Here is a 26,676-nt window from a genome sequence, read left to right as displayed (position 1 = left end):
TGGCAAGCTCTGAACTCTGATTTCCAGGCAGAGTGAGCAAGAGGCAGGGTGGCCTTGTCAAGGTTTCCCTAAAATATGGAGAGGTTGAAGCACCCTTCTTCTCTTTTTTTAAGTGTGAATGGATTTAAAGAATGGGTTTAAAAGGCAAATGTAGATTGCAATGAGCAACCTCTTTATGTGGATGTTAAAGAAAATGCCCAGCTATGCTGTAGTGTGAAGGGGGAAGAGGGAGGGTTTAAATGAATTTGAGTGGAAATAAATTATAAAAATCACACTAACAGCAGTAAAGTTGGTGAAATGACATCCTGGCATAAAAGGCAGAGCAAGACTAATTAAATATTTAATGCTCATAAGAGACACTGGCAGATCTCAAGGTATCAAGTGTGATAAAGATGTAAGTAGTTGTCATCTGCTTTAACATCTGATCCAGACAAACCTGTTTGTTCCCTGCTGTTCCATTGCAACCAGCCCTGGTCTGGCCTCAGGAATGTCACCCTGGCCCCTGGGTCACACATGGTCCTAAAGATGTTGCCTTGTGGGTTGCAGATGGGTGCTTGTATGATGGCCCTTTCTCGTCCTGTGAGCAAGACACAGGGAATGTCACTGGCTCCCAAAATCCAGCTCCTGACATGGAATGTGGGTTTTTTTGGCAGGGTGGAAAAAGAAAAGAAAACCAAACTCAGGCAAAAGTGAATTTATAGCAAAGTCCCAATTTGTACCCAAATTATGTGATCTGAGATCCACATACCAGTGAGTGCAGCTTTTGGGTCATTCCTGTCCCTCTGGCTGTGAATCCCTGGGGATGTTTCACATGCGGTGTAGATCTCTCGATTCATTGCATAGCCTCGGGACTTTAACCGTGCTTTTGGGATGAAAAAAAGAGGAGTTGTGGTGTCTCCAGATGCCTGGCTGAGAGGGCCGGAGGCAGCGCAGCCACCCCGGGGCTTGGCAGGGTGGTGTGGCTGGCACCGTGTTCTCCTGCAAATGCTGCCATCCCTCACTCCAGGCGATGTACATTTAGATCCCACGCTTCCCAGGAGCATCCCAGGGCGAGCAGGGATCGCATCACCTCTCCTTATGTGCAGCCGGGGCGAAGCTGGAGCGCCGGGCGGAGAAGGCAGGAGGATGAGGCACAGCTCCCCTGGCTGCGCCGCAGCTGCTGAGCTCATTTTTAGCTCATTATTTCTGCTTGGGAGCTGATGAAAGGCAGTTTTCAAAGATGCATTTAATGGGTGAAAATTCATAAAAATGTTTTCCGGGCTCTGTTGTGCCAGTGCAGCGTCCGACCACCAACGCTGTTTGTCACACGGTGGCACCGGGGCTCGTGCCAGCATCCTGCATCCTCCCGAGCCCCGGGAGCTCAGTGAGCGAGGGATTTGGGGTGCAGGGCACGGCTGCACTGATGCTGCCAGTACAAAATGGGGGGTGCAGCCACGGGAAAACAGACTTTTAAAAACCAACCCAAACAACCTCTTTTTTTTGCAGATTGGAAGCTTGGAAAACTACTACCACTTTCACCACAGCAGGACGTTTAAGCGCTCCACGCTGAGCAGCCGGGGACCGCACAACTTCCTCCGCATGGACCCCAAGGTACGGGGCTGGGCACCCTGGTGTCCCCCAGCCCCTGTGGGATGGTGAGATGGGGGTCCTCACCTGTCCCTGGAGAAGGCTGTTGGCTTGATCTGGGTCAAGAGTAAGCTGTAGCATCTCAGGGTGACATGTTACCCTTGAGCCGCAGCCCTGCGCACACGAGTGACTCACTGGGCACGGGCACGGAGAGCGGTGGTGAAAAATACGTAAAAGTGACTAAACACTAACATCTGCCTGAAAGCTGGGAGGAAGAAAAGGGGGAAAAGCTTTCCAGGACAGAAAGGCTGTTGCATGCTCGGGGTGTTGATCCAGTTGCCACAACACTTGCTGCCTCAATGGTTGCTATGTGTGAAATCCTTGGCAATAGCTCTGCATTGCTTTTTTCCTAGAGCAAGCATCCAAAGGGATTTTCAGCACAGCTGAATTGACAAAAGTAATGGGGTGGGGGGGGGAAGAAAGCAAGGAGGGACCTGGGCAAGCTGGGTTTGGGGTGGTGGAGAAGGGTTGTGGCTCCCCTTTGGCTATCCACCTCCCCCAGCTCCCCCTGAGCACTGTGAGATGTGACTTGTGCAGAGCAGGGGAAGGGTTAATGGTGGGAAGGTTTTTTTGGGAGAGGGGGACATAAAAGCAGAAAAAGCCATTTTGGTGAAGGTAGCCCAAGCTGCTGGTGCCTGCAGCGATGCCTGGCCACCCTCGGGGTGCTCAGACACCCTTGGGATGCTCCTTCCCGAGACATCTCCAACCCGCTCCACACCCGGTCCCATCCCCATGTCCCCAGACACACACAGCAGCCCTGCCCTCCCCAGGCTTTCCGGAGCGATTTGCTGTTAAATATTTGGACAAGGTCTGTAGCACAATTTTGAGGAGGAGGCGTTCGCGTGGCTGCTTTGCCAGCGGGGGAAACCTCGTCAAGGAGAGCCTGGTGCCCTGGAAATGTGCTGGGCTTTTAATTAAAGCTGTTTGCCCTCAGGGGGTGCACAGGCATCCCAGCAAACAACGAATTCTCTGCATTTGAAATACCCCCATTTAAATGAGTCTGGTTGTAATGCAAACTAAATCAATTGACTTTTAGTCATATTAACCTTTACCTTACCATGCTCTGTGGGCTCCAAGCTGGAGCAATTAACTCCTGTTCTCTTAATCCTTCCTTATCAGTTCAAAACCTGTTGGCATGTCTTGTCTCTCCCCCTCTCCCATGTACATTTACAAATCGTTTAAGTGGTGCATTTGGATGGCACCAGCTTAGCATGCATGCAGGAAAACATCACCTCGAGGCACGAGGACAGGAGCTGGAATAGGGAGGATGGAAACAAATCTTGCAGAAATCCTGACTAACCAGCCAATCCGGTTGTTTGCAGATGTTGGGTGGTTCGTGCCTTCTGGGGGCTATTGTTTCCAGTGCTGTTATTTGTTTGCTGTGGGGTTCGGTGGCATGAGCTGGGCAGGAGGACCACGCCAAGCTCTCCACCCCCAGGAGAAGTCTGGGGAAGGGGAGACTCCAGGACACACAGAGAAGCAGCCAGGGTCCTGATCCCTGTGTGACCACGCTGCTGCTGAGCTGCCCTGTTGCCCCAAGAGACCCTTGGGGCAGCCAGCTGCTCCTGCTGGGGCTGATATGGGCCAAGAGATGTGGCACGTGATGGAAAGGGAGGAAGGATGTGGCAAATCCAGCAATTTTGGGGATAGGTCATGGTGGTGGGAGCTGGGGAGGGACAGTGGGGTGCAGAGTGGGGTCACAGCATGCTGTGCCACCCCTCTTAGGGCTCTACTTGCAGCTCTTACTGCCATTAACTTTCCTTGCTCACTGGAATGCTCGTGTTGGTCCATGCAGTGCTTAATCCTCCATCCTCACTGCTCCAGTCTCTTAATCCTCATCAGGGCATGCCACGGCCTTGGTCCCTCTGCCTCTGGCCATGCACCATAGCAAAATCAACCCCATCTGAATTATTTGCTGTGCTTTATGGCAAACATGTGCTGGAACCATCTTGTTTATCCTGGATCTCCACTTTAACTCCTGCACAGCCACTGGGATAAGTTAGACTGTCACCTTTCTGGAGCTGCAAAGGGAATTGCACCCTCACACGCACTGGTTATTGTGCTTGGTGCAGCCTCCCAGGCAGGCTGGACCCAGCCTCATCCACTGAAAATCTTGGCTGCTAAGGTAGTGAGACCCTGGCACAGGTTACCCAGAGAAGCTGTGCCTGCCCCATCCCTGGAAGTGTTCAAGGCCAGGTTGGATGGGGCTTGAAGCAACCTGGTCTGGTGGAAGGTGTCCCTGCCCATGGCAGAAGATTTGGAGTGAGATGAGCTTTAAGGTCCCCCCCAACTCAAACCATTCCGTGATTCTGCAATAATTAGGGTTTGCCAGGGTAGAGCTGGGACCCTGGATCTCAGGACTATTGGGCCACTTCTAGTACTAAAAAGCCTTTTTCCCCCTTTTTACATTTCTCTATTTTACATTTTCAAGAAGCTTTTCCCCATCCTGGATCAGCAATGGAAGTTGATCTAAGTTTCATGAGCTGCAGGAGCTGTTGCAGGGATGCCCCAGACTCCTTCCTGCTTGCCTATTTTCCCATGCCAGCCACATTGATTTATCAACTCTTCCTTGAAATCAATGTCCTTAAACTGCTGATTTCTCTGTGTCCACACACGATGACTCCATCGACTCCTGGCTGGCAGCGCTGGGGTCGATCAGGAGCCTGTTCGAGATGAAGACATCCCTATGAGGCAGCTCCTGGCAAAATCCCCCAAAATCCCACAGCTTACCATCATTCCTGCATCCTGCAAAGCAGCAGGGAAAGGTGGTAGCTGTGGCTTGGGCAGCCAGACCCATGGAAATGCTGCCAGGGAGTGGTGCTTTAAGGAAAAAAAGCCTGTTATTTGGGCCATAACCTCTATTTAATGTATTTTTATTTTTTTAACTAGACCATGAAGTTATATTTTTGCTTCCAGTGTTTAAATCCATCACGGTGTAAGCAAAGTGGTGCACTCTCGGCAGCCAAGGCAGTGTGGAAAATCATTTTTCTATGAAATACTTTTTTTTTTTCCCCTTTCAACAGTGTTTTTTTCTTTATAATATATATGTGTTTAAAATCCAAGCTCTAGGCTGGAAGCTGTCAGGTTTCTGACATCCACCTCCATCTGAGGCACAAAGCAATAAACTGTGCAAGAACTCAGTTCAGCTGACAGTTTTACATAAATGAGCTCAACAAAAATTGCACTTTGTATTTTTATTCCTTTTGTTACAAAACCTTAGTCACAACAATAGAGACATCCCCATGAGTAGCTCCAGAAAGACCCAGAGCCATCAGGAAGAAAGTGTCCAGCAAGGAGGGATGTGCCACACAGCCCTCACAGTTCATTGGCTGGTGCCTCCTTTCTCCCCCAGCACGATCATCTGTAAAGATTTGGTCTATAAATTACTTTTACAACCTTTTTTCACTAAACTTGTGCTTCACCTCCACGCTGAAGGCAGGAAAGCCCTTTGTGTGGCAATAAAGGGTCTGGGGGGTGGTTAATGTTTGATGGGGATGGGATGTGGCTGCTTCCAAAGCAGCACCTTAGGCAGCTCCCGCCACAGCGCCGTGGGCAAACACCAGCATTTCCCAATCATGGCCTTTTCCAGATCATTTCCCATTTGATCTCTCTGCGTGTCATGCCCCGCTGGAACGCAAACAAATGTCAGAGTGGTCGGCTCCAAGGCCACCTCACACGCAGCCACTGCCAAAAATACTTGTGTGGAGCTGGCCACGTCCCCTGAGATCTGCCACAGCCATGTGTGGCTATCACATATTTTTGGGAAATGTGTGTTGTGCTCAGGTAAAGCCCCCAGTTTTTGTTATTTTATCAGGAGGAAGGAGCTCAAAGGATGAGCAGCCCCAGAGCCAGGTGGAACAGCCTCAGGGCTGAGCTGCTGCCTCCCAGCCAGCAGGAAGGATCAGCCCAAAATCTAAGCCAAGCACCTGAGTCTTCTCCAAAACTTTGACTAAACACTGAAATATGTGGTCTGTCTCCAGCGGGACTCCAGCGCGTGCTTCTGTGCTTCGCTGAGCCGGGGGGGTTCGGGCACGCGCTCCGAGGCGACGCTATTTGTGCTCCAGGGCTCTGCTGCTCCAGCAGAGGAATCTGGTCTGGCTTAGACAGCGCAATGAGCTGAGCTCGCCCTGTCTGTCTGTCCATCCATCCCGTCTCCTTCCAAACGGAGCTGCTGTCTCCACAGCAGTTCTGGACACGGAGATGGGGGTTTCGCCAGAGCATGGGGTGATGCTGGGACGGGTTCAGGCTGAGGCTGGCATTGCTTCTACATCCCACTTCCCATTTCAGCGGGCAATGCCAGGCTCAGTGCCCATGGGTGGTGCTGACCCAGGTCTCTGCTTGCAGGTGGACTGGTTGCAGCAGCAGGAGGTGAAGAGGAGGGTGAAGAGGCAGGTCCGAGGGGAGCCACATGCCCTGCCCTTCAATGACCCAGTGTGGCCCAACATGTGGTACCTGGTGGGTGCCTCCCTGTCACTGCTTTATGGGGGGTCATTTATTTCTAAGCAAATGCATCATCAATCTTTGCTCAGCCCAGCCAGTAATGAAATAATAGCATCAAATGTGCTTGGCAGCAGGATTTAAAAATTGTGAATTAATACACCTGAGAGTCTGGTTTGAAGTGTTTCACCCTTGTTAGCAGCCCCTCTTCATGGTCTGCACAGCAAAGGCTTGGGAGCAGCACTGCTGTATTTTACCCATCCCAGTGCTGCAGCCATCTATTTGTAATATAATTTTTCTCCTGCCTGCTTCATCGATCTGTATTTGACAGGGAAATTCATTGAAAATTAAGGGTGGAAAGGAAGTGAGCACTTCAAAACCCAGGAGCCCATAGTACCTGAAATGGAAGAGGAAAAGAATAATGGGGAGATAGCATTGCCTGGATTAACTGCTGCAGGATGGGTTTGATCTGTGGAGTAAAGTTATAACAAATCTGCAAGTTATATGGCAGGGGGTGGGTTGTAAATATATTTTCTGGTTGATTAAATGGGCTCCCAGCCTGGCTGTTTGCTTAGATGGGCTGGAATGGGGTTGCAGCCCTTTTGCAGCTGTATTTGTCCCTGTAGCACTGCGGTGATAAAAACAGTCGGTGCAGGTCGGAGATGAACATCCTGGCAGCCTGGCAGAGGGGCTACACGGGCAAGAACGTGGTGGTCACCATCCTGGATGACGGCATAGAGAGAAACCACCCCGACCTCCTGCAGAACTATGTGAGCTGGGGAATGGACGGGATGGACTGGGGCTGATGCTCCCCATGAATTGATTTATGGAGAATTTCAGTGTGTAAACACAGCTGAAGTTTGTGCATTGGCATATTTTGAGGAAAAGGTTTGTTGAGATGTTTTTAAGAAGGAAATGAGGTTTTTAGATAAAGAGGATTGGGGGAACTCCCTTTGCAGCTGCCTGGGATGCAGCCTCCTCCCTCTGCTCACCAGGGCAGAGCCAAAAACCTGCATGAACCCGTTCAGCCCCAAACCCCACATGGCCACAGTGGGAGGGAGGTAGGTGATGAACCCAGCAGGATTTGGGGTTCAGAGGAGCAGGTCCTGAGGTAGCAGGATATTTCCCCTGGGAAACACGCAGGACTGCAGCCTAAAACTATTTATTCTGAGCAAACAGACAGAAACTAAAGGGAAAATGTCATTTTCTGCTCTGCTTGCCTGCACTGGCCATTACTGCAGCTACTGGCCACCACAAGTACCTAGTAAGTTGAATTTAATGGTGAATCTAATATTTTCAGGACCCTCTTGCAAGCTACGACGTTAATGGGAATGACCATGACCCAACTCCACGCTACGATGCCAGCAATGAGAACAAGTATGTGATGATAATTGTAATGGAGCAAGGGGTTTGGGGGTGTTCCTGAGGCTGGGTGTCCCCTCTGGGGTGTCTTCCAGGTCCCTTTCCCCATTCCCAGTGCTGCAGAGTAGGCTGTGTTAAGGACTTTGCACTAAGTCCTTGTGTTTGATGCAAATTCAGCTGGTGCCAACCACACTAATTGCTAATGAATCCTCCAGCCACCCAATACAGCACCAGGGGGTTCCTTGGCCTGGCTGGGGATTGAACCATGTGAGTCAGGATGGGTGGCTGAGGTGGCAAAGCCTGGATGCATTTTTTGGGCTTCAGTAAAAGTGGGATGGTTACAGGTGGAAAGGAAACAGGAATGCAAACAGCAGCCTGCATAGAGGTGTAAGACGCAAAGAGGAAGTTGCATTTAGGTGCAAAATGCAGAGAGGAAGTTGCATCAAGGTGTAAAATGCAAACAGCAAATTGGATTTAGGTGCAAAATGCAAACAGCAAATTGCTTTCAGCATTAGTTTCCCCCACCCGCTCGATGTGGGTTTTGGGTAAGGGCAGTTTCTTCCTCTGCTCCAGCCTTGGGGCTGGTTTTGGGTGCTGGGTGGGGTGTGGCTGGAGGGATCCTTTGCCATGACCACGAGCTGATGGGGGTTTCTCCTTGCAGGCACGGCACTCGCTGCGCGGGGGAGGTGGCGGCAGCGGCGAACAACTCCTACTGCATCGTGGGCATCGCCTACAACGCCCGCATCGGAGGTGAGGCTGGCACCTCCATGGCTCCCCTGCCCTTCACCATCCCCCTGAGGGACCATGGCCACCTTGGTCACACCAACAGGCTCCTGGGGGAGAGGTGGGATGCTGCTCCACCAGGAGAAAGACTCCTCCCTGGTGCCTTGGCTGCAGGGAGCCCCAGGGTTATTGAGGGAGGAGGATGGATGCTATGGCATGCAGGGAACTCTGGTTCCATGGATTTAGGGTGGAAACTTTCTGCTTGGGCTGCATCCTTGCTGTGAGGGTGCATGTGGATTGATGAGGTGGTGTTTTCACCCCAAAAATCCATAACTGCTCTTGTGTGGTCTGTCCTTTGGGGTGGCTGTGTTTGCCATGGTCAGTGGTGCTGGCTGAGGCTCAGAGCTGATGTCACTCGTTTGTGGGGTCAAGGGATGTTGGGGAGCTGCTCAGAGCAGGGGGCCTGGGGAGAACCCCAAAAATACCCTCAGGGGGGAAAAACACCAAGAAGGTGGGGGGGGTCAGAGATGCATATAGGGGGGATTTTCTGCACAGCCCCTCAAATAACATGTGTGGAAAGCAAATGAATATCACCAAATTGGATCCTAGTGCCAATTAGCATTGCTGAGTTCATTTGCATTAGCTGAACTGGTTTAAACTGGGACAGTTCTGGCCAACCCAGGCAACCCTGGGGGCATGAGGGTCTTAGCTGGAGCGGGAGGGTGGTGTCCCACCTTACACAGTGTAGGGGACAAATGTGTCCTGGAGCCTAGTTCTTTCAGCCTTCAGCTCCATCCCTGACATGGTTGGAACAGGGGAGGGGCTTTTCCTGCAGCCCCTCCTACCACCCCAGTGCTGGGAGAAGTGGCTGTCAGCAGCAGGGACCCAAGTGCCTGCCAGTGGATTTGGGGTTAAATTCCTTCTTTTGGCTTATTCATCCTGGCTGTGCAGAGAACAGCTTTTGTTAGGGTTGTGCCTGCACGGGAGCAGTGTCCACAGGGATCTTGCTCTTGGCCAAGTACCTCCCGTGGTTGTCTGTGCTGGGAAAATCCTCAGAGGAAAAAAATAACCCTAGGGAGGGTGAAGAGTGGACTGGTAGGGCTGTAAGGGCTATCACACATCATCCCATCCCATCTCCTGTGCCCCCTACATGTATGTGATGGCTTCTTGCTTCTTAGAGGCTTCTTGCCTCTAAAAACCCATCTCCAAGCACACAGCAAGCAGCAGCAGAGCAAGGCAAAGCTCATGGTGGGATTTATTGGATCCTGCAGGATCAGGCCATTCCCTTCATGCTCCTTTCTCTACATCAGCTGTGGAGACGAGCGTTCCTTGTTGACTTTATGACGACCTCTGGGTCTCATTTTAATTTGCTCCCTTTAACGAGTGCCTTGCCTCAGGGGTGTGCTGGGGAGGTGTTGAGTGAGACAAGACACCTGGCAGAGGGCTGGGGGCTGGGGGCTTCCCATAACGTGAGCAGGCAAAGGGGAAAAATAGAGTCTGAGCCGTATCAAGTTTGGGATCATGGAGGAAAATACGCTATAGCTGCAGCGAGAGTGATTTTAGATGGATTACACAAATAAAGCAGCGATTAATGAGCACAACTTGTTGGGGAAGCCTATTTGTCACACTTGGAGAGCTCCCATCTAATTTTACTGGCTGCTCTTCAGTGCTCTTGCACTGCTTTTCATATGCCCTGGGCAAAACACATCACTGCTCAAGGAAAGAGCTCCTGCCATTCCTCCTCCTCTCCCCTCTCCTCCAACACTCACTTTGGAGGTCGGTGTTGCTCCCTGTGTGACACAAAGTTCATTTATTTTGCAGCACCCACTCCTGCTCCCTCTTGCTCCCCGTTGTTTGACTAGGGAGCCCCTCATTGTGGGTGGCTGTCTCTGGGCAGACTTTGGGTTGGCTTTGGGTTGACTTCAGGCTGATTTTGGGCTTGCTGATGAGAGCAGCCACATGCAGCAAGCACAAACCCCATCCCTCAGCTGGCTTTCCTTGTCGTGTGCAGCTCAGACACTGGGCTTGGCTCTTCGCCCCTCCTCCTTGTGTTTTCTTGTTGACAAAGAGGAATTTTTTGGGAACAGCTCTGCTCCCTGATTTTACATTTCTAAGCTTGGTTTTGGCTGGTTGGGGACAGCGTCAGAAGGAGGTATTTGAGTTGACTGGTGTCCAGAGCGCAGCTGCAGCTGGAATGACATCTGCCTGCATTTGTTTGCTTTAAGACAAAATACATGTGGAAAGGGAAATGCGTTTTCATAAACCAGACTCTCCCTGGCTGACAAAATATGATGCTGAAATTTCCAGCATCACTTTTCCTGCAGGGGCTGTTTCTGGGCAGCCTGTTGGGGGGCCTGGCACCCTCTACCCACTGTATTGAGAGGAAATCCAGCAGGGAAAGGGTGATGGAGAGCAGAGGGGTTGTGCTCTCATATTGCAGCGGTCAGAGGCTGGGGGTGTGCAGCAATCCCCCTGCCCATCTCACCATGGCTGGTGGGCTCTGCCTGTGAGCATCCTGGCTGGTACCTGCTGGCATTCCCAGCTGAAAGTGAGAGTTATCCCAGGTGGCATTGTTGTCCCGTGTGTTGGGGTTCTGGCTCTGCTTTTGGCCATACAAACCACAGCCTGGGTTTTTTCCTGGGGCTTTTCCCTTTCCAGGGAACCGCTGGCATCAGTTGGGCAGTGATGGGGTTTTGGGAACAGTCACAGTCATCCCCACTCGAGGGGAGAGGCTTCATCCCACCAATCTGCCTGAAGCTGAGTGTTCAGGAAACACCAAAATCTTTCAGGTGGAGAAATGCGCTAGCTAAGGAATCAAAAGGGGAGAAAAAAGGATTTTACTGGGGGGATTTTGTCACTGGGGAGTGCAGTGCCACTATCACCACCCATTCCCCACCAGAGGAGGGGAAGTGAATTTTAACAACCCCTTCTCCACCACTTGCCATGAAGCCAGCAACACAGAAAACTTTCCCCATAGCTCCCCAGCATCCTGCTGCCAGGCTTGTTGGCATGCGGGGCCACGGGCTGAAGCTATTCCAGGCGCGCCTGAGCCGTGCGGTTTCCGCCGCCGTTAACAAAGCCCTTTGATTGCAATCCTCACACTGTCATCCACGCCATGAAGCCCTAATGTCTGATGTTTTTGTGCTTTTAGGCATTCGTATGTTAGATGGAGATGTAACAGATGTTGTTGAAGCGAAGTCGCTTGGCATCAGACCCGATTACATTGACATTTACAGCGCGAGCTGGGGGCCAGATGATGATGGGAAGACAGTTGATGGACCTGGTCTATTGGCCAAACAGGCTTTTGAGCAAGGCATTAAAAAGGTGTGGATCCCACAGCGCCCAGATGCGCTCGCCCTCCTCCTCCTGTCCCGTGGGAAGGGCCGCGGCCGGCCCGGGGTCTGGCGTGGGGATGGGCAGCTCGGCCCCCCGAGGCAATGCCAGCACTAGGGCTGTGGGGGGGGGGGGTGCCAATCATCTCTAATTTTTCCTAGTTTTCCCCGGCGTTCCTAAGAGCTCCGGTGGATTTGGCGGCTGAGGGTGGTGACGGCGGGAGGTGCCTGGTGGTGGTGGGACCCCTCGGCATGGCCCCGGCAGAGCAGGGAGGCCCCAGGTTGTGCGAAGCTCTGCTGGGATGAGAAACCCAAAGAGGTTCTTGGGGGGGTAACTTTGCACTCCAAAATGTCCCCCTGGATGCTGGTGTGGATGGAAACAGCAGTATCCCAATCCCCAGTATGTCCAACCCTCTCCTTCATGCTCTTTGGGCTCCTGGTATACTTTCCCAGGAGCCTCTGTCATGTTAAGCATTCCCCTGGTTTTCCACCCAGAGGAAGTGGCTGTGTCATGGCTGGGAAGGGACATGGGTGTTGCCACAGGATCTGACAATGGATTGTTGTCCTTGTTTGGCCAACATCACATATGATTGACAGCTGTCAATCCCTGCTGGGGACGCCCTGGCCTTCCTGTGCCCCTTCCCTTTTTGGGTATGTTAAAAAATGCCCAACATTGGCCAAAGCATCGGGGAAAAGACCTTTTTGGCAGCTCGGTGGGTGCTGTGGGTAAGTGTCACAGTGGCTCAGGGCTCCACAGTGGCTGTTCCCTGGGTGCTCCAGAGAATCTGGGGGTGGGATTCCATTGCCAGCAGCCCCAGGCTGGGCTGTGAAGCCCCCACTTCAACCTCTGCCACCACTCCTTCCTCTGCTGCCTCTTCCAGCAGCGTGCCGGGAGTTGGGGAGGCCTCTTATCTAAAAATAGGGTGGAGTGCTTTTCCCACTGTTTACTTGATTTCCTGCTGGGGCGGTGAGCCTGCCGAGGAATCCATTGAAGTGCCGGGGAGTTCACGCCGTGTAAATACGGGGAACAAGCTGCTTTTTAGACCTTATTTTTCCATGCAGGAGCAAACGGGCAGCAGCAGGGTACTTGCCTAGCACAGCCCCACTGTCTTGGGATGCTTGTTTTTGCCTCCCAGGGAACACCCCAGTCGCCCCACTGCCACCCCATGTTTGCAGCACCCACTATCCCACATGCACAACTCGTAATTGCCAACTCCATCTCCTTAAATAACAAGGAAAGCTGCAAGCAGATAGTTAACTGCCACCTTTAGCCCGAGCAAACAGCTGTAACCAAGTTATAAATCCTTAAAATTGAGTTTTTAATGGAAACATTAAAATAACCTTTATCTATTAGCGATAGGACTGCGCTGGGGTAATTTATCATCTTGTTTCTTGTTCCTCCAGCCACACTTTATTAGTTGCCAAGCTAACGAGGGGATATTTATCCTGGTCATTCATGGAGTGCTGTTGGGCAAACACCCAGGCCCTGCAGAGCTGCAGAAGCAGGAGATGCTGTGCATCCCACAGCCAGCCCATGAGCTGCTGGGGTGAGCTGGATCAGCCCCAGCTTGGCCAGAGAGGGATTCCCTGCTTTAAATGATGTCCAGATTCAGGTTTTGTAGCAACCAGGACCCCCTCACTGGCATTGCATTGTCTTAGAAGGATGGCAAATTAAGAAGCTGGATGTTTGGGGTATGCTTACTGAAATCTTGATTGTCCTTTGTTTGAGAGCAAAGGGAAAGAATGGATTTTTCCAATCCGAAGGAGCTGCAATATGTGGTGAGCTCTTGCTCACCAGGAAATGCTGCCAGGTGTTAGCTGTGCATTGTTGTAGTGTCAATCATGTTCCTGCTCATGTCCTCATGTGACTGTGCTGTCTCCAAACCCACTTTCTCCCAGTGCAGCCCTGCCTGGGAATCAGGGGATGTGGGTTTGGAGCAGGTCTGAACCTTTCTTGGGTCCCGTGGGTGCAATGCTCGGGTGAGGGATGAAAGGGAGGTCTGGGCTCCCAGTCTTCTGATCCTAATCAAAATCATTGCTCCATCTCCAGATGCTTGGCCAATTGTGTCTGGTTTTATTCCTCTGATTAGTGATTTGGGAAAGCTTGGGTTGCATGCAGTGGGACCCATCCTTGGAGGTGTTTTGACTTTGGTGTGGGTGAGCTGGACGGTCGCTGTCTGCGCCGAGCATGTGGGCTGGGATGCTGCCTCCTTGGAGATCCAGGAAACCCTGAAAAGTGGGATGGGAGATGCCAGCAGCAGGCTTGGTGGGCTGGCAAGCTGGGTTGAGCTCTCTGTAATGTGGAGCAGGGCAGTAATTCCCTTGGCAATTGCACTTTTTCTTGCAGAGCTCCAGACAGCTCTATTAATCTTTGCTAGGGAAATACCCACCCAGTTTTGCTGGGAGGCAGCCCAGATAATGAAAACTTTCATAAAGTAAGGAAAGAGCCTGACTTAGACTGTCTATCCAGAGGCAGGGTCAGCTCAGAAAGCCTCTGCCCCAGGAGGGGGGCGAGACAGGTAATAAACCTTCCCGCTCCCCCCGGCGCCTAAAGCCCATGATAAATCCCAGTGAATTCCTCCAGTGCAAAGCTGCTTTATTATTATTATTGTTGTTATTATTATTTTTTGTGGAGGAAGCTGCCACAGAGCAGTGGGAGGGAGGTAAACACCAGATCTGCCCAGGCGAGCACCAAAATCTCTCCGTGGCAGGAGCAGCCGCGGGGAGGACAGGGCTGCTCCGCTGCTTCCCGCGCCTGCCAAGCCCGGCAGCGCTCCATCCTCCCCGGAGAGCCCTGCCTTGCGGGGCACGGAAGAGAACCAGCCACTTCATTTCCTGCCCCTAACCCTTTTGGCTCACCAAAAATCCTCCTTTTTGGGATGTTCACCTTGCTGTGAACCCCCGCAGGGCTGGGTTGTTCCTGGGTGTCCTGGCAGTGGTTGGATGGAGGAGTGAATGGGGCTCCTTCCCGTGGTGTTGGCTTCTTTAGGGGCCCCTTGTTGGCACCACAGTTCCTGCTGCCAGGTGGGATTTTCCTCTGGCTCCGGGGAGGTTTGGGCAGCAGGCACACCCCTGCCACCACCCCCCAATTCCCAGTGGGGTCACAGCTGTACCCAGTGGGGATGGCTCCATTGGAGGCTCCAGCCAAGTGATGGTGGGGAGAGAAAAGAGTGGGAGTTAAAAAATAAAAGACAAGCAAAAGAAACCTTAAAGGATAGGCTGGGAGAAGGTTTCTGGTGGTTCGGGTGGTTCTCCCCCCTTCAAAGGGGCTTTGAAGGCTTGGGAGATTTGGGGTTTGAGGGTTCCCTCACAGTTCCTCCTGGAGGGCCATCCCTAAAAGCAGCATGCTGTGGTCCAGGGACTTTGAGTACCCAAGATGTTTTCCCCCATGGAAAATGCCAAAATCCTGGTGCTGGAGGCTCTCCCATGCTTTTTGGGGAGTCACTGCCTGTAAACTGGGACTGACTGAGCCGAGGGACACGTGTGGGGACTGATACAGGGGACTGAGTGCTGGGCAGGGTGGGACCCATCCTTCCACCCTAACCAAACACCCAAAAACCAGACTTACCCCTCCTCCCTGTGCCAAGATGACCCCTCATCCTGGGCAAACACCTCCTCTAACCCTCCATCCCCTCTGTGCCCGCAGGGTCGCAGGGGACTGGGGTCCATCTTCGTCTGGGCGTCGGGGAACGGCGGCAGAGAGGGCGATTACTGCTCGTGTGACGGCTACACCAACAGCATCTACACCATCTCCATCAGCAGCACCACCGAGAACGGCTACAAGCCCTGGTACCTGGAGGAATGTGCCTCCACCCTCGCCACCACCTACAGCAGCGGGGCGTTTTACGAGCGGAAAATCGTGAGTTTTACCCCAGCATCGAGTGGGGCAGCATCCCCCAGGGGTTTTCTGCATGGCTGGGCTGGGTGATGGCTCAGCTGGAAGAGCTAGGCTTTGTCCTTAGCCTGCAGTGGGTTTTGCTCAGGGATGTATTGTTTTCCCTGGTAAATGGGTGAAAGGGCTGGAGGTTTGCAAAAATACCCATGTAAATATTTATCTGTTCCCCATGGTACTTGCTGACTGTATCTTGGTTTTTTTTTTTTTTAAATGTGAATTTTGAGGATTTTTAGCCTGAGAGAGAAAAAAGGGGGAGGATGGAGGCATTTAACAGGGCAGCCCCAAACTGGCAGATGAGACTTTCTGGAGCCAAGGAGCTGCCTGAAAGTGTGTGCTCATATGGATCAGTGCAGTTTTCCCTGCCACCCAGGCTATATTTGCCCTGTCCCAACAGCTGCTGTGGCCTGGTCACACTATGGCTGATCATTACTGACATCCCTGTGCATCATCTGAACCTTGGGAAGTAAAACACCTCACACCAACACAGCACCTTATCCAGCCTAGGGACTTCTACCCAGGTGGGGTCTTCTGACCAAAAATTGTGGTTTGTTTTTTTTTTTTTTTAACAAGTAAATAAATTTTTTTTTTTTTTTTAATTGAGGAGTGATTTCTTTGACCCCTAAAAGACGAATTTCCAGCCGTAAAACAGAATGCAAGTGCCATTTTCATGGCACTCCAGGAGTGTTTGCATGGCTGAGGCCAGCCCCAGTCCAGTGCTACTAGAGCACTGTATTGAGGACTGATTTCTTTGACCCCCAAAACACAAATTTCCAGCCAGAAAACAGAATGCAAGTGCCATTTTCATGGCACTCCAGGAGTGTTTGCATGGCTGAGGCCAGCCCCAGTCCAGTGCTACTGGAGCACTGTTGGGCAAAATCTCAAACCAGCTTCCCATCCAGAAATCACCAGATTAACTCAAAGCTTAGCAGCCTTTTAAAATGAGACAGCATCTCTTGGCCCCCTACCTCCTCTCCAAATTTTTGGTACCCAAACATCATGCTGTGTCTTAAAACAAAAAAGCTGGAAGTGGTGCTTTTTTTTCCCCTATGCAAATGGCAATTCTTGGCCAAGACCAGGAGCTGGAGGCTTTAAGGAAAGTGTTTAATATGGGCCAGCTCAACATGCACCCCTGGATGTGTACCCACACCAGCTCACTCCACTCCATCCACATTTTCCTCCAGCTGATCCACACCCAAATGGATTTTTTTCTCCTTTCAAATAGTTTTTGCACCTTTGAGCAAAGGAAGATGTAAGTACAGGGGTGTTTTCTCATGCACCAAATGTATCTGCAGCCCATTTTTGGGGCTCTGTGCCCCCCAGTGGCATTGGAGTCATGGCAGGGGTTGGGTACCAGCAGGCTCATCTCCTCTCTGGCAGCATCCCAAGGAAATCTGAGGTGCTGGATGGGGTAGTGCCCATGCTGGGAGCATTTTGGGGGCTGCAGCTCCTCTCTCACAGGTCACCACGGATCTCCGGCACCGCTGCACCGACGGCCACACCGGCACCTCCGTGTCCGCCCCGATGGTCGCAGGCATCATCGCCTTGGCTTTGGAGGCAAAGTAAGTGTAACCCGGTCAGGAGAAATGTTCCCACATTTAGCACCTGGTGAGCAAAACCTGAAAGAAACAAGGTGGTTTTGTTTCCTCTGGAGTGACCAAAATGACAGAGTTGTTTTAAATCGCTCCTTGCTGGCAGTGTTGTTGTTTGGAATCTGATCTTCCCACAGGTGTTTTATTGATCTAATTCTTCACGTGTTGCCATCTGTTGAAAAGTTTGGGGTTGGTGACATCAGTCAGGCTTTTCAGTAGGTGCATTGAAACTTCTGACAGCCAGCTCAAACGGGAGTTTTATAAATACTTCCCGGGGAAAAAAAGTCAGAAAACATCACAGGCATTGGGAAATGTCAGCAGAAGTGATGGTTTTCAGCAAGTGTTGCATTTCTGGGGGAAAAGGACTGCTTTTTCATAATGTCAAAAGCTCACAGAACTTGATTGTCAGCAACACACCCCTGGTTCAAACGAGCTTCTCTTTTCCTCTTGTCTCCATCCCAGTCCCATCCTGGTTCCATCATGGTCCCCCAGCCCAGGAAGAGCCCTTGGGCATCCCTGTGTTGCTTCATGGAGTGTCTTCTCATGAGCTTATTATTATTTTTATGGAGTGGAAATAAAATAAAGGCTGGGAATAAGAATACGCCTCAGGGCAGCGCTGCACTCTCATCCAGGGATGGTGATTGTGGCTCCATTCCTCCTCGTCTGGTTTAATCCCAACACCCAGGTCGGGTGAGAGCATTTCCGGAGATGCAGTTTTCATTACAAATATATTAAAAGCTTTAGATGTAATTTTTGAATAGTTTAGCTGAGGCATAAACCGCAACATTAACTACCAGAGCCTGGTGCTCAGGCATTCTATTATGACAAGAGAGAATAAATTGAATTTCTTTCTTTAAATGTTGCTCAAGAGCAATATAAATCCCAGCTCGAGATGCTGAACAACTGACTGTAAGTAAAGCGAGGAGAATTCTCCAGCAATATCCCTGAGCTGGGGTCATGAGTGGGCTCAAAAGCACAGAGCACTCAGTGTCCAGCACTCTGAACACACAAACTCAGCCTGGGGAGGGAGAGGTGTTTTGGGTTTAATTTTTCTGTTTAATGAACAACCCAGGTTTTATTTCCAGCAATTTTTTGCTGTTATTTCTCTAAAGGGAAGGTTTGCTCAGCATCGTGTATCAGCAAGCTGCTGAGCCCACTATCCTGCCTCAGCTTTGCTCCCTGTCTCCCTCAAAAAAATGAGGAAAACCTTTCTGATTTGCTTCATTTCTACCCTAGAGCCCGAGAGCTAAATGGCCTTATCCAAGAGTAAATCCTGCAATTCCCATGGGCATGTGGCATCCCTTCCTGGGGCACACCACTCTGCTTGGGCACCTCAAATGGTGGCAGGGTGTCAGCATTTAAATCATCAATTCTTGCTTTTTTTCCAAGCAGGAAAGAGGTGTGGCTGGTGTGGTTTTTGCTTTTTTTTATAACTCATTGGGTACCTGCTGCTGCTGGGAGGACTGGAAACAGCAGAGCCACCCCATGAACTGTGTGTCATTGCAGCCCCCTGCTCACCTGGAGGGATGTCCAGCATCTGCTGGTCAAAACTTCGCGGCCGGGGCACCTCCGAGCACCCGACTGGAAAACCAACGGAGCGGGGCATAAAGGTGAGAGGCTGTGGGGATGGCAGGGCAAGAACAGCCAGCCAAGGGAAAATAAAGGTCTCCTGAGCTTCACTTATGGACAATTCACTGTGGGTGGCCACTATCAGGTTCATTCCTAACTTCAGGCTGTTAAGTGGAGGGAGGAGAGGGCAGTAATTCATGGGTTGAGATGCTTGGAACTCTTGCTTGGTGGAGATTTGGAAAACTTGTTTGGTGGAGACTCTCTTGAGCTACAGAATTTCTTGCTACTTTCCTTGGGCTGCTCCCAGCAATGGGTCTTCCATGGTGCCAGTGTGGATTTGGGGTGTTACTTGGCCAGGATGATGAGCTCCATGTGCTGAAACACCTCATACCCCAACGGGGTCAACTCCACACCTTCCCTGATGGTTGGAGGAAGCTCCACCAAGCACTGAGGAGGAGCTCCTGATCGATCCCTGCTGGGAAGACTGAGAGTTTCTGAGTCTTCTCTCTTTCCAGTTAGCCATCTATATGGCTTTGGGCTGGTGGATGCTGACGCTATTGTGGTGGAAGCCAAGAAGTGGAGGATGGTTCCTCCCCAGCACGTCTGCGTGGGAAGCCTGGACAGGGTGCCCAAGTGAGTGTTGTGGGGTCTGTGCATGGCTTGGTGAAGTGCAGGTCCCATTAGGGTTCTCCAGGGCCAGCTTTGACAGTGAGTGATTTTTTTTTCCCTTTTGCAAGATTTCGCTTCCCAGATGAGTGATCAGCAGGGAATTTTTGAGGGCTGACAGAGACCAAACCCACCTTGCCTGCTGGGTGGGTCCTGTGTGAGCAGTGATGTGTTAGTCTCTCCGCCCTTACACCGAACACTTTGTCTTGATGGAAGATACCAAAAACTGGTGATTTTGTTGCAAAGATTACCAAATTTCCAGTGTCTTGGTTCTCTTTGAATTTGGCTTCAGGTTCATTCCAGCTCAGGTTCACATCTCATCCTTGGTAGGTCAGTCCCTCCTCGGTGAAGAGTGGGATCAGGGATGTGACCAAGTGGACGCTCCTCCATTTACCAATGCCTGGCTGTAGAGCAAGAGAGTTGTTCATCAGAACAGTCTTTTAGAGACTTGCATATGCAAAAGAGGAATGAGTGCAGAGCCAAGTGTGTTCATGAAGCTATTTATCTGATACAGACACTAATTACAGCCCAAAGAGGAGTGCTGCACTCGTAATTATAATAAAGCAGCGCCCTTGCAGCCCATAAGGCATAGATCTTCGCAGCACTTCAAACTCATCTGGTTACCATCCAGCAATTCAGCAAATTCCCCTGCTAGGACACTGGGAACTGCAGTGGCAGATAAGATATTTTTTACTGAGAAGCAGCAGGAGACCAGGGTCTAATCTATCAGGGCATCCGTGCCTGGGAGCCAGGGGCACTCTGTCCCTGTCCTGACGCCGTGCTCTGTCCCTGGCAGGTACATCCGAGCTGACCACGTGCTGCGGGCCAGCACCCTGAGCAGCGCCTGCGCCGAGCAGCGGGACCAGCACGTGCTGTACCTGGAGCACGTCGTGGTGCGGCTCAGCATCGCCCACCCGCGCCGGGGGGACCTCCAGATCAGCCTCATCTCCCCAGCGGGGACACGGTCACAGCTCCTCGCCAGGAGGTGAGAGTGGCCAGAGCCAGGGCAGGTCTGGGCTGGGCAGCATCCTCCTGCAGGGGGTTGCTGTACGTTTTCTTGGGTTTTGGGGGGAAGGTGGGAAGCATGAGCAGGTTTCAGCTGCAGGGGAGCTTTGTGCAAGGCTGTGCATGCGGGGATACCTAATATCCTCAATTTAGGATTTCAACTAATTTATCTTTTCTGATGAAATACGACATTCAAAGTCATGTTTCTTGGTGCGTGGCATTATCGTTGCAGGGTGTTTGACCACTCCAATGAAGGCTTCAAGGGCTGGGAGTTCATGACCGTCCACTGCTGGGGGGAGCGGGCAGCGGGGGAGTGGACCCTGGAGATCCACGACACGCCATCCCAAGTGCGCAACCCCGCCGTGCAAGGTAAGGATCCCCCAGTGCCCACCAGGCCCTCCCGCTCCCAAATCCCTTTCTAGGCTGCTTCGCCTGGCTGTAAATTTTGCTGTGAGTTTTATGGTCTCCAGCAAAACAGTATTGCCCAGATTTTCAAAATTGGGAATGAAATGTTAGCTCTGAACACAGGAGGCTGCCGGTCTGGCTGAGCTGGAAGCTGGTTTTCTTGCAGCAGCAGTAGCAGTAAACTGGCTGCACTTGAGAGCCAGGTTTCCAAAATTAAACTGTAATGAGTCAAAACGAGGAAACCCAAGAGCTGTAATTGTTGTTTGTTTGTTTTGCTTCGCTGCTGGGACATCTGCTTCGCTGCTGGGACATCTGTGGGTTGGTTGTGCAACGGCGCAAGGGGACCATGCCCCTTGGGCTGCAGACGGATGGACATCCTCCCTGGACTGCCACCATGCTGGTGGGGGGTGGCTGGGCTCAGCCTGGCCCCCTCCATGTGCCCAACCCTGCAGTGTCCCCTCCCCAGCTTGGCCGCCTGCTCCCTGACCCCTTCCCAGCACAGGAGCCGTGTGGGCAGGATCCGGCCCCGCCTCGCTGGCTGGGGGCAGCGGGACGTGAAGCATCCTGCCTGGGGCTGGCGTGTGTTGTGGGGGTGTTAAATCCACACAATCATTGATAGGAAGCCAGAAGTATATTAAAAATTTCTCCCACGCTACTTTCTGGCGAGAGGTGCACGTGGGGGTGCACTGCACAGAAAGTGTTTCTGTTTGCTGCCTTCACCCCAGATCTTTTGAACTCGGAGAGCAGCAGCAAAGCGCCCACAGAGCTGCTTCTGCCCTGGTATTTACAGTTTGTGGCTGGTGTTTCTGAGCCCCTCACGGGCATCAGGGTTTGGCAAAACAAAATGAAAATGAGTGCATTAAGTCATCCCCTCGAAAAGTCTGCACTGGGTTTGAAGCAGAGAGGGCATAGCAAGAGGAAAAAGAGGAAAGATGCTCCCAGCTCATAGCAGAAATGAGTATTAAATGTTAATTTAATACCACTAAATTGGTTAATTTAATATAAATTAAATACTATGAGTGTCATGTCGCTGGTAGTGCTCCACCCCCACATCAGCCCTGTGCAGCCTGGGCTTTCCTCACGCAGGATATTTTAGATTTAAAGCAAACTCAATTCTTTTGGCAAAGGCACTTCCCCAGCTGATGCTGCCGGAGCTTGGCCCTTCACAGGCTCCACACCAGCACTGCTCAGTGCAGCAGGTGTGTCCTCTCATGCCTTTGGGAGAGCCAAGGGATTTGGGTATTGCAAATTTTAAGCCCTTCCTGGTAACACAGGGATTAGGAGTTAAAGCCGAGCACACTGCAGGCATGAAGTGACTCGCATTGATGGGGAATTGGAAGAAAAACAGTGTTGGAAAGAAGCAGCAGCATTTTTGGACTCTCTCTCCAAAGCCATGTGGCTTGTGGAGGGTCTTGGTGTGGGTGTAAGGCCTTGGGGGGGTCTCGCCAGGTGCACTACAGTGTTCTGGGGGATGCCAAGCTCAGACTTCAGTTGTGTCAGAGAAAGAGAGGGCTGGAGCAACAGCAGCAAGAAATAATCCAGTGTGCGCTGGGTGGCTTTTGTCAGACAGAAATAATCCTCTATTGTGGAGCTTTTAAAATTACTGGTTCTCTCCAGTGCTGGACTCAGACTGTGGTGATGCTGCAGTTCCTCAGATGAGTTATGGAATTAAAAATCCCTTGTAAGTGGCTTAAACAGCTGCATTTGTGTGGGCTGGAAGCTCAGGGGCTCATGAACATTTCTGGGTATTCACTGTTTGCTTCTGCATTGCTGGGGCAGCATTGACACCCTGATGGTCCGGTCCATCCTCCTCCTGCTTCCCCCAAAACCGGGTCCCCCGAGATGGGGGAGACAGGGAGCAGGATGGGTGATGTCGTGTCTGCCCCACAGGGAAGCTGAAGGAGTGGAGCCTCATCTTCTACGGGACAGGCGAGCATCCCTACACTGCCCTGAGTGGGCCCCAGTCCCGGGGCAGGTCACTGGAAGTGCCAGCGTCGGAGATGGAGCCGTCAAGAGCCGCCTTCCTGCAGAGCCAGGTGGAGGTGGCAGAGGAGGAGGAGGAGTACGCAGGTAAGCGCTGCCTGAGCTGCCACGTTGTTCCCCCCAGGGTGCCCAGGAAAATGAAAACCCTGATAAAAACAGGGGGAGCCACGAGGCCTGATCCTGCCTGGGGCTGAGGCGGGCTGGGAGGAGCAGGGCCTGTGGCCAGCACGGGGCAGCAGGATGGTGAAATTAGAAGGTAGGAAAATGCCCCGTCCCAGCCACAAATTGGTGGTGCAGCTGTCTGAGGGGTAAAAAAAGCTCCTCTGCCCACCTTCCCTCCTCCAGCACAGGCAGGGGCGGGTGTCTCTGCTGCTCCCTGAGGGAGCAGGTCCCTCTTTCAAAACTGCTCCTGCACCAGTGTTCAGCCAGAGCATGGCTGAGTGTAATTCATGCTGGCAAGGATGAGCTGCAGGAAAAATAAGCACCCAAAGCCATGCAGCTCCATAGGATAGATAGGATAACATTTAAAATATAATAGATATAGGATATAGAATAAGATGGGGGACAGGTCCACGTGTCCATTGGTCCAGGGAGGGTGTGCTCAGGGCATCCTGGCAGTGGTGTCTGGAGGGTGCTCAGCTTCTCCCACACTGAGCTGGTCTCCTGCTCCTCAGGTCCATGCCACCCTGAGTGTGGTGACCAGGGCTGTGACGGCCCCAACGCCGACCAGTGCTTGAACTGCATCCACTACAGCCTGGGCAGCGTGAAAACTGGCAGGTGAGTGGTGGTGGGGTGTCCCCTTGGGGTCCCCAGGTGACAGCAGCACCTTCCTCAGGTCTCACAGCTTAGTGTGGGTGACAGATGTTTGTGCAGAGAAAGAAGTGTATGAGAAATTAAATAGGTGGAGGAGGAGGTGTGAGGATCCCTGACCTGAATTAGGGTACAGTGGGGTACAGGACATGGAGCTGGAGAGTCCTGGAGGCTCTTCACCACATAATCATGTCGGGGAAGAAGCTTTGGCTTCACCATCTGAGGTCGCCCACACCCAAGAGACAGCCAGCTGAGCTGCCAAATCACTTCAGGAACTCGGGCTCCCACTCCTCAGTCTCTTGGGAAGGCACAGTGAAACTTAGCCTACAGCTGGGACAAGAGATTCCCATCTCCGTATTAGAGCTGTGATTCCAAGACACTGTAAACCACAAGAATATGAAGTAAATGAGCTCCAGTTGCTGCCAAGGCTGGGGGACACCCCAAACACTGCAGGCAAGGGGACAGGGGCGGGTGCCTGAGGCAGGAGGTGATCGGTGCTGGCACCAAAGCTCAGTGCCACCGGTTCCCTCCCCAGGATGTGCGTGAGCTCATGCCCCGCTGGGTTTTTTGGTGACAACGGCGCCCGGAGGTGCCGGCGGTGCCACAAGGGCTGCGAGCGCTGCGTCGGGAGGGGACCCAGCCAGTGCACGGCCTGCAAGAGGAACCTCTACCACCACCCCGAGATGGGCACCTGTGTGGTGCTCTGTCCTCCTGGCTTCTACGCCGAGGAACGTAAGGATGTTTATCACTTGCAAGCTGCAGCATGAGGGTGTGCAGGGGTTGCTTCTATTTTAAGTGCTCTGGGTGGAGAACACACCCTGATTCTTGAGTATTGGCTTTGAATTTCCCTCTTGACACACTTTGCACAGTGAAGGGAGGAGGGAAACCTCTGGGTGTTCAGAGGGTGGTGCAAAGCAGAGGTGCTCAACTCAAAGCTCTTAATTAGAAGACTGTAATTAATGATCCTGGCTGCTTGCAAAGCATATTTCTTTTTAGCAAGCAGTGACAGATAAGGTCACCTGCAATAGCAGGTGATGCAATAGCAGATCTGCTGGGGAGGGATGTGCCTTTCCACCCTGGGGAGCTGCTGCTTGGGTGCAGTGGGGCTTTGCAGCTCCGACTGCTGCTTGCAAATCACCGTCCGGATTTTATTCTCCCTGCTTTGCTTTGTTTTTTGAAAGGTCAGAAACGCTGTCTGAAATGTCATCAAAGCTGTAAAAAATGTGTCGGCGAAGCAGACAAATGTACTGCATGCAAAGAGGGATTCAGGTAAAACACCAGCACGGGAGGAGTTCATACCTGCAGCACTCATACCTGTGGTTTAAATTTGGGAAAACCGATGGGAAATTAGAGAGTGAATTAAGTTCAAGACCAGAGATCCTGCTTCCATGGTGCTGCAGCTGTGATGCAGTGTGCTGGAGGTCTGGGAATTTAAAGGTAGTGATTAGCGTCTCTTTCTTAGCTGAAAACCATGATTTAAATTTAATTTTCATTTTCCCCAGCTCTTTCCAGGGTGGTGGGTAAGTGCTGTGTAGAGCTGGTACCAGCCTGAGCTGCTTCAGGCAGGCTGAGAATGCTCCCTGCAAATGCAGAAACCCTTCCCTCACACTCATCCATGCTGAAAATTTTATTTGATGTACCTGTTGAGTGTGGCTAGTACAGGACAGTGATTTTCCAGCACTGCAGGGGCAGGCAGGGCAGCCCTGACCCTGTGAGGGCCACTGGGTGCCACTGCTGCTGGCCCCATGGCATTTGTGGCACACAGAGCCCAGTGTCAGCACAAGGGAGAAGCTGTTTTCCATCCCCAATTGCTCATGGAAGTACAATCCCATAGCAGTCTGCAGTGTTCAGGCACTGTAAATGAGCCAGAGCCACGGTGTAGCAATGGGGCTCACACAGACAAAGAAATTCCCCCTGCCAAAAGATTATCTACTCCCTCAGAAAAGCACAAGTGGAGGCACTTGTCAGACATAACCCACACGGTGCTTGTTTTTTATTGTCCAATATCCTTTTAAGCCGGGGCCTCAAATCATCCCTGCCACGGCGAAGCAGCACCGGCCCAGCCACGGCGCTGAACCAATTTCCTTTTATTCCGGGGAGCCTCACTGGTGCAAAAGGTCTTCAGGAGAGCCTGGCTGGCTGCCCATGGGAAAAAAATAATTTTATTTCCTCCTGGATACTTAATTAAGGAACCGGCAGCTGTCCCTTTGGTCCAGGCAGGATTTTAATTTCTCCTAAAATGCTGGCTGGCTTTCCAGCACCTCCTGCGCTGCAGGCAGAGGATGCCGGAGGACACGGGGGGATGAGGAGATGGGAGTGGGCTGTGTTGAGTCCCCATATCCTGTAGCTTTGGGTGCAAGTGTTCTCTGCTTTCCCGGCAGCCTGGCAGGGGAGAACTGTGTGCCAGAGTGCCAGCCTGCCATGTACCTCAGCCGGGAGCCCCGGCGGTGCGAGACCTGCCCCGCCAGCACAGGTATGTCCTTGGCCCCGCAGCATCCCGTGCAAAACCCCAAACCCCTCTGCATCAGATGCCAATCCCCACTGTACCCACCCTGAGCCGAGGCGGAGCGTGCTTGAGGGAAAGCAGTCCCAAGTCTCCAGCATGTCCCGTGAGGTATATGTTCATGCTGGAAAGGTTTTTAGGGGAGTTTTTACATTTTTATTGGAGCCATTTTTTATTTCTTGCTCTCCCCGAAGCCAGGTGCTTCAGTTTAATAAGGTTGCGGGGGAGGCTGTAAAACCCTCTAGGAGTGATGGAAGGTGGCTTTGCAGTGGATAAAAATGTCAGGCAGCTGAGGTGTGTTATCCTGTGTTATCCCATGTTATCCCAGCCGCCCCACGGTGCTGGGCTGGCTGCTCCCAGCTTCCCCCAGCTGCCTCAAATTGCTCAGCATTCCCTTTAAATCCTGCCTTTCTTGCTTCCTGCAAGTCCAATTATTTTCCATTGTTAATGTTTGCGTCTGCCCTCGAAATCATCATAGATCTGATGATAATATGATCTCTAGACAATCCATGTTCAGTGGCATGAACCTCTTCTATCATACATGGGCAATTGCCTTAGTCTAAATCCAAAATATTTATTGATCTTGTTGGCAAGGCTAGAAGGGAATGGGCTCTTAATCCCTGAAGAAAATTATTTCCCTTCTAATTCTTATTCGAGTCAGTGTGAAGGTACTCTACCACAATTATTTTTCCAGCCCTTTCTTTCCTCGTTTTCCTGCATAACCATTTCTCAAGCTTGGTGCGTGGAAGCCCTTTAATGATACCACTTCCA

The 26,676-nt window shown here is 51.7% G+C and overlaps 1 protein-coding gene across 2 annotated transcripts in view; it reads left to right on the top strand.

Annotated features, from left to right (window-relative positions):
* The window catches only part of PCSK6 (proprotein convertase subtilisin/kexin type 6), a 34,137-nt gene that overhangs the window by 3,657 nt on the left and 3,804 nt on the right, over positions 1-26,676 (top strand). The window contains exons 2-18 of one of the 2 annotated variants that reach the window (XM_038147398.1): positions 1,486-1,590; positions 5,971-6,081; positions 6,690-6,833; positions 7,364-7,440; positions 8,087-8,175; positions 11,300-11,472; positions 15,127-15,339; positions 16,834-16,934; positions 18,471-18,574; positions 19,049-19,166; positions 19,996-20,184; positions 20,437-20,573; positions 22,500-22,679; positions 23,267-23,369; positions 23,938-24,134; positions 24,584-24,671; positions 25,784-25,875. In XM_038147398.1, the coding sequence (XP_038003326.1) occupies positions 1,486-1,590; positions 5,971-6,081; positions 6,690-6,833; positions 7,364-7,440; positions 8,087-8,175; positions 11,300-11,472; positions 15,127-15,339; positions 16,834-16,934; positions 18,471-18,574; positions 19,049-19,166; positions 19,996-20,184; positions 20,437-20,573; positions 22,500-22,679; positions 23,267-23,369; positions 23,938-24,134; positions 24,584-24,671; positions 25,784-25,875 (2,221 nt within the window). Of the gene's footprint in view, positions 1-1,485; positions 1,591-5,970; positions 6,082-6,689; positions 6,834-7,363; positions 7,441-8,086; positions 8,176-11,299; positions 11,473-15,126; positions 15,340-16,833; positions 16,935-18,470; positions 18,575-19,048; positions 19,167-19,995; positions 20,185-20,436; positions 20,574-22,499; positions 22,680-23,266; positions 23,370-23,937; positions 24,135-24,583; positions 24,672-25,783; positions 25,876-26,676 lie in introns of those variants that run through there. The other variant, XM_038147399.1, reaches the window with a different exon arrangement.

Source organism: Motacilla alba, chromosome 10 (assembly GCF_015832195.1).
Source record: "Motacilla alba alba isolate MOTALB_02 chromosome 10, Motacilla_alba_V1.0_pri, whole genome shotgun sequence".
In the NCBI taxonomy this organism is placed as follows: domain Eukaryota; kingdom Metazoa; phylum Chordata; class Aves; order Passeriformes; family Motacillidae; genus Motacilla; species Motacilla alba.
This window is presented reverse-complemented; position numbering and strand designations above follow the sequence as displayed.